Source organism: Sabethes cyaneus, chromosome 2, assembly GCF_943734655.1.
Source record: "Sabethes cyaneus chromosome 2, idSabCyanKW18_F2, whole genome shotgun sequence".
NCBI lineage: Eukaryota > Metazoa > Arthropoda > Insecta > Diptera > Culicidae > Sabethes > Sabethes cyaneus.
In genome coordinates this window covers 48,764,554-48,771,953 of record NC_071354.1, presented here as the reverse complement: position 1 = coordinate 48,771,953, position 7,400 = coordinate 48,764,554, and the positions used below count along the sequence as shown (strand labels likewise).

The 7,400-nt window shown below is 44.4% G+C and overlaps 1 protein-coding gene across 1 annotated transcript; it reads left to right on the top strand.

Moving 5' to 3' along the window:
• The first annotated feature begins 943 nt into the window (after window positions 1-943).
• On the top strand, window positions 944-7,082 carry LOC128735376 (uncharacterized). The gene is made up of 3 exons (XM_053829863.1): window positions 944-1,320; window positions 1,382-2,697; window positions 3,601-7,082. Exons 1-3 carry the CDS (start codon window positions 944-946, stop codon window positions 7,080-7,082), a joined length of 5,175 nt encoding a protein of 1,724 aa, XP_053685838.1.
• The last annotated feature ends 318 nt before the right edge of the window (window positions 7,083-7,400 follow it).

Sequence of the window (7,400 nt, the reverse complement as noted above, 5' to 3'; positions counted from 1 at the left end):
GTGTGTGTGTGTGTGTGTGTGTGTGTGTATGTGTGTATTAAACATTAATATTTCATCTTACAACTTTACTTTTACCAGACTTACTCAAACCAATAACAAATTACTTGTACTTACCTAGCAATTTCATGAAAAAGTGCTCCAATTTTGTTCCAGCCTTGCGCCACCAGATGGATTGTATCGGGGGTATCTTCCATTTACAGACACGCGTTTTCCTCTTTTGCCGTCTCGTCTCAATTTTCCTGTTTTTCTCTCAAACTTCGTTTTTTCTCTTTTGTTTTTCCGTTTTTTTGTTCACTCTCCTCTTTTTTGCCTAGTTTTCCCGTTTTTCTCTCATTCGTTTTCTTCTTTTCTACTTTTTTTCTCATTTTCCGACTCGTTTTTCACGAACGAATTGCCTTGTTACGGTAGGCGTTACGACCAATACGCTAGCGTCGTATGTTACCGAAGGGCACGCTGGTAAAATGAGAACTGGGACCGGGATCAGCACACAGTCATAATTACAAGATCATTTGCATTCAGTCCGTTAATAGATTGTCATCTCTGGATAAGTGCTAATTAATTTTCTTATAATTTCAACATTAAAATAGAGTAACGAATTTCGTGAGTAGCTTAGGGTATTTTGTATCTATTATTACTTATTTTGTTATTCGGACCAGGTTCCAACATTAATACGCGGCTGCACGGAGTAGGCAGACCTAGCAAGTGAGGTTAGGAGCACCGTAGGGCAAATAAAGTCACTAAAATTGTAAGCCCTTTTTGATAACACGTGTTCCGCATTAAAACTAAAAGATATAAATTTACAGCTTTAAAGCTCGTTATGGAATAAACCATTTAGCTGACAGAACGGTGACTTTTCCTATTTGCCGGTGGCAACATTCTTTAAAGAATTTTATCCGGACTTGCTAAACGCTGTAGGAGACGGTGACAGGCAAACCGATCTGCGATGGCTACAAACACGGACGAAGTTGATCAAACCCAGTACAATTGTGCAGGATGCACGGCTGCGGATCATGAGGAGGATATGGTAGCTTGCGATAGATGTAATCGTTGGTACCATTACTCATGTGCAAAGGTTGATGCAACAATCAAGCACCGTAAGTGGCAATGCAAGGAATGTGTGTTGTCGACTACTATTAGCGAGGTCATATCGGTGTCGGGAAAATCTGGTAATAGCTCTCGATCTGCGCGGGTTCAGCTACAGTTGCTGCATATTGAAGAGGAAAAAAAGGTACAAGAAGAACTATTGGCGGAGAAACAAGAACGCGAACGCGTTCGTCAGCAAAACGCTTTGCAAGAGCAGGAAAAGCTACTGATGGAAAAGCAAGAGCACGAACGTCTTCGTCAAGAACAGGAACGTATTCGTATCGAACAAGCATTTAAGCAAAAAGGAGAAGCTGCTAACCGAGAAGCTGGAACAGGAACGTATTCTGCAGGAGACGGCCTTGAAGGAAAAAAATGAGCTTCGAAAAAAGTACTTGAACGAAAAATATGCTGCACTCATCAAAGCCGCAGCAGAAGAAAATGGAAGTGAATGTCGTTTTAGCCAAATCAGCGGTTCGAGTAAAGTGAGACTCTGGATAGACACTCATAGGAAGCAGTTGGCTGGGGCCAAATTCGACGCCGAACCAGTTCCAGTGACCTATCCAATCCCCTCCAATGGTAACGAACAGAAGGGTGCAAATGAAGGGAAACAATTACAGCATGCTGACGCGCTGACGCAGAGTAAACCTTCGGCAGAGGAAATTCCGAAGTATACTGGGACGATAAAGAAGGTACCAATTCCACCAGCAAAGGTCACGTCAACGCCGGTTATTAAGAAAGCGATAGAACCAGCAGCAAGATCAGTGCAAGTGCATCGGTCAGATGCACCGCAAGTAGTGTTACGCTCAAATGTTGAACCAGAACAAATCCAACAGCAAAAATATCAAACAGAAAATCTAAATCGCGAAAGTGTAGCACCGCACCCTAGGCCAGTCGATAGACCATTTGTACCACATCATACAATTAATCAATCTGATTCCAACGTACAGTTTCAACAACAATTAGCTGCCAGGCAGGTGGTCCCTAAGGAGTTGCCGGTGTTCACGGGAAATCCAGAAGAATGGCCATTGTTTGTGAGCAGCTACCGAAACTCGACAAGCATGTGCGGTTATACTAATGCGGAAAATTTAATGAGACTGCAAAGGTGTCTGAAAGGTGCAGCCATGGAAGCAGTACGGAGCAATTTATTATTGCCATCTTCCGTTCCTCAGGTGATGGACACATTAGAAACATTGTTCGGGGGTCCTGAACGACTGGTCCAGTCATTACTCAACAAAGTTCGAAAGGCACCACCACCGAAGTCTGATAAACTGGAGACTCTTATTAATTTCGGCTTAGTGGTTCAGAATCTCGTCGGGCATTTGAGAGCGGCTAATCAACAAGCACATCTAACTAATCCAACGTTATTACACGAGCTAGTGGAAAAGTTACCAGCAAACATTCGTCTGGAATGGGCAATGTTCAAGAGGCGCCAAACTATAGTCGATCTTGGTACTTTCTGCGAGTACATGACGTCGCTTATATCAGCAGCTTGTGAGGTCACTACGTTCTGTCCAGATCCCTCCAGACCGGGTCGAAATGATAAATCAATTCCTCGGGAGAAAGTGTTCATGAATACTCACTCGCAGTACGACGCAAGTAAGAAGGTTGATACTGGTAAGCGAACAAAAAATCAAGAAAAACCATGTTTTGTGTGTCAGAGTACTAGCCACAGGGTTAGAGATTGTACTAGGTTTAAGTCTCAATCATTAGCAGATCGTTGGAAAGTAGTAGAAGCGAATCAAATGTGTAGTAGGTGCTTGGTTACCCACGGCAGATGGCCGTGCAAGTCTGCACGACTGTGTGAAGTGAACGGTTGTAGACAGAATCATAATCCACTTTTGCATCCAGGCCGACCTAGAGTAGGTGAGAGAGTAGTCACAAATTATAATTTTCCTTCAGTCGTTTCTGTACACCAGCAAATACAAAGTAATACACTTTTCCGTATTGTGCCGATAATGTTGTATGGGAAGACGGGTCAGACAAAAACGTTTGCGTTCCTTGATGAGGGTTCATCGATCACTCTTATGGACAAGAATCTTGCAGATCAGCTAGGGGCAGAAGGGAAAGTCCAACCTCTGTGCCTGACGTGGACAGCAAATGTTACTCGCCAGGAAACCGATTCACGTAGAGTTAACCTGAAGGTGTCGGGACTTGGAAGCACAAAGGTCTTTCCACTGAATAACGTTCGAACCGTGGGAAGTTTAAATTTGCCAGTGCAAACAATGTGTTACGACGATCTCTCTATGAGATTCCCTCATTTACAGGGACTACCAGTTAGAAGTTATCAAGACGCAGTACCTCAGTTACTAATTGGCTTGGACAATCTAAAATTAGCGATACCGCTCAAAAGGCGCGAGGGACGATTTAATGAGCCTATGGCAGCAAAAACTAGGCTTGGCTGGACGGTGTTTGGTAATATGAACGAGTCAGCAGATACTACTACTTCACCTTCGTTTCATATATGTGCGTGTAACGAAGGACTTCGTCTTCACGACTTGGTGAAAACTTTTTTTGCAGTCGATAATTTGGGAATTTCGGCTGCACCGATGCCAGAAAGTGAGGAAGTGAAACGCGCAAAGGATATTCTTCGAAACACAACAGTGCGACTGGACGATGGTCGATTCGAAACTGGCCTGCTCTGGAGGACAGATAAAGTAGAATTCCCGAGCAGTTATTTTATGGCAGAGCGGAGATTAAGATGTTTAGAACGCCGTTTGGATTGCCAACCGGAATTACGCGCTAAAGTGGAGAAACTTATAGACGAGTTCCAGATCAAAGGATACGCCCACAAAGCAACCCCTTGTGAAATAGAAGAGGCTGATCCAAAGCGAACGTGGTTTTTACCGATCGGCATCGTTATCAATCCTCGTAAGCCCGATAAAGTGCGGATAATCTGGGATGCAGCAGCGGAAGTAAATGGAATCTCCTTCAACTCTATGCTGCTGAAGGGCCCGGATCTTCTGACAGCTATAAATGCCGTTCTATGTCGCTTCCGACAGCGCCGTGTGGCCGTCGCCGGAGATATTAGGGAAATGTTTATGCAGCTCAGCATGCGTCGGGATGACCGTTTCGCTCAGATGTTTCTCTTTCGTAAGGATAGGTCTATGCCTCCAGAGGTCTACATCATGGACGTGGCGATTTTCGGTTCCACTTGTTCACCATGCGCCGCACAGTATGTGAAAAATAAAAATGCAGAAGAATGGAGTAAGCAGTTTCCCGACGCAGCAGTAGCTATCGTCGAAAATCACTACGTGGACGATTATCTGGATAGTCGTGATACGGAGGAAGAAATAATCCGGTTAGCCACCGAGGTGAAAACCGTGCACGCTAAAGCAAAGTTCGAAATTCGAAACTGGATGTCGAATTCCAAGGAAGTGCTTAAAAGGATTGGAGCAGAAAGTTTGGAATCGCAGAAAGATTTATCGGTGGACAAACAAAACAAAACAGAGCGTGTCTTAGGTATGACGTGGAGACCCGACGAGGACATATTCATGTTTTCATTCGTGTTACCGGCTGAACTACAGCGTTTATTGTTGGGAGAAGCTCCACCCACGAAGAGGACCATACTGCGCCTGGTCATGTCCCTATTTGATCCACTCGGTCTGATTTCCCATCTGTTAATACACGGTAAAATCATAATCCAAGAACTCTGGCGATCTGGTGCGGATTGGGATGACGAGGTACCAGAAACCATCCTGAAACTCTGGGAAAAATGGATTGACAAGCTACAGCATTTAAATGAACTTCGAATCCCTCGCTGTTATTTTCCTGGATATGACCCAGCCAGCTACAAGTCATTGGAAATACATGTATTTGTCGATGCTAGTTTGGCTGCGTTTGCGTGTGCCGGATATTTTCGAATAGTGGATCGTGGTCAAGTCCGCTGTATTCTGGTGGCTTCAAAGGCTAAGGTTGCTCCTGTGAAACCATTATCAGTACCCCGTCTTGAACTTCGAGCCGCAGTAATGGGAGTACGCTTACTAAAGTCCATTGAAGAAAATCATACGCTTCGTGCAACTCGTCGATTCATATGGAGCGATTCCAGTACCGTTCTGTCATGGATTCGCTCGGATACTAGGAAATATCGTCAGTATGTTGCTGTTAGAGTTGGAGAAATATTAGAAGAAACCAGCGTAGGAGAATGGAAATTTGTTCCAGGAAAACAGAATGTAGCAGATGAAGCCACAAAATGGAATAAAGGCCCAGAGTTAAAGTCGACTTCTCAATGGTTCGGGGCACCAACATTTCTCTACCAATCGGAGGAGTTCTGGCCCACGGAAGAGTCGCAAGATCCTATCGAGATTGCAGAAGAACTTCGACCAGTTCACGTTCATCGGGAAGTAATACGGTCAGGGACAATTGATTGTACCAGATTTTCCAAGTGGGAGCGACTGTTGCGTTCAGTGGCCTACGTGTATCATTTTATCGATATGTGTAGAAGGGATAGGAATAACCAAGCATTTCCTGACAAAGCCTTGTTGGTGAGCGAAGATTTTGAACGTGCGGAGCGAATGCTTTGGCGAGATGCTCAAGCTGAGGAATACGCGGATGAAATTGTTGTACTGGAGAAGCTGCAGCATGCAACCGATTGCACTGTAATTAAATTGGACCCGAACAGTCCCTTAAGAAAGCTTTCACCCTTTTTGGACAATAATAAAATTGTTCGAATGGCAGGAAGAATTGAAAATTCACCGTACGCGACGTATGATGCGAAATATCCGATCATTCTTCCAAAGAATCACACCATTACGAAGTTGATCATCGACTGGAATCATCGGAAGTATGGCCATCAAAACTCAGAAACAGTTGTGAATGAAATGCGGCAAAAATTTCACATTTCTGGACTTCGCTTAGCGGTTAAGAACGTCGTGAAACAATGCAAATGGTGTGCAATACAAAAGGCTAAGCCACTAGTACCACGAATGGCAGCTCTCCCTGAGGAACGTGTAACTCCAAATGTGCGACCGTTTACCCACGTTGGGATTGACTACTTTGGTCCATTTATGATTAAAATAGGCCGTAAGCAGATCAAACGTTGGGTGGCATTGTTTACGTGCCTAACGATCAGAGCAATACATCTAGAGGCTGTAAGTTCTATGACAACGGAATCCTGCAAGCTGGCCATAAGAAGATTTGTCACACGACGAGGTGCGCCTCTACAGATCTTCACGGATAACGGGACCAACTTTGTAGGTGCTAGTCGAGAGCTTGCAGATCAGATCAGAGGGATTAATAATGGGCTCGCGACAACTTTTACAAATGCCGATACGCAGTGGAAATTTATTCCACCAGCCTCTCCGCACATGGGCGGAGCGTGGGAGAGAATGGTGAGATCTGTTAAGTCAGCAATGAGATCATTAAATCAGTCGCGAACGCCTTCTGAAGAAGTTTTCCAGACAATTCTTTGTGAAGCTGAGTCGATGGTGAATTCGCGACCGTTGACATATATGCCATTGGAACCGCCGCAGTATGAAGCTCTTACGCCTAATCATTTTATTCTACTCAGTTCTAGCGGAGTGAAACAACCTGAACAGCCACCAACAGTAATGCAAGATAGTCTACGAAATGGATGGAAGCAGTGCCAATACATGTTAGACCGGCTTTGGGTAAGGTGGGTGCGTGAATATTTGCCGACAATAACGCGTAGAACAAAATGGTTCGCTGAGGTGCGATCGGTGCAAGAAGGTGATGTTGTATTGATACTGGACGAAGGAGTACGAAACCGATGGATGCGAGGAAAAATACAGAAGGTGATACCTGGAAAGGATGGGCGCATCAGGCAAGCAGAGGTTAAAACTGCTCTAGGAGTTATGCGCAGGCCGGTAGCTAAGATAGCGGTTCTAGACGTTGCTGATACTGGTAAAGCTGCGAACCCGGAGCAGCTTTACGGGCCCGGGAATGTTACGGCAGGCGTTACGACCAATACGCTAGCGTCGTATGTTACCGAAGGGCACGCTGGTAAAATGAGAACTGGGACCGGGATCAGCACACAGTCATAATTACAAGATCATTTGCATTCAGTCCGTTAATAGATTGTCATCTCTGGATAAGTGCTAATTAATTTTCTTATAATTTCAACATTAAAATAGAGTAACGAATTTCGTGAGTAGCTTAGGGTATTTTGTATCTATTATTACTTATTTTGTTATTCGGACCAGGTTCCAACATTAATACGCGGCTGCACGGAGTAGGCAGACCTAGCAAGTGAGGTTAGGAGCACCGTAGGACAAATAAAGTCACTAAAATTGTAAGCCCTTTTTGATAACACGTGTTCCGCATTAAAACTAAAAGATATAAATTTACAGCTTTAAAGCTCG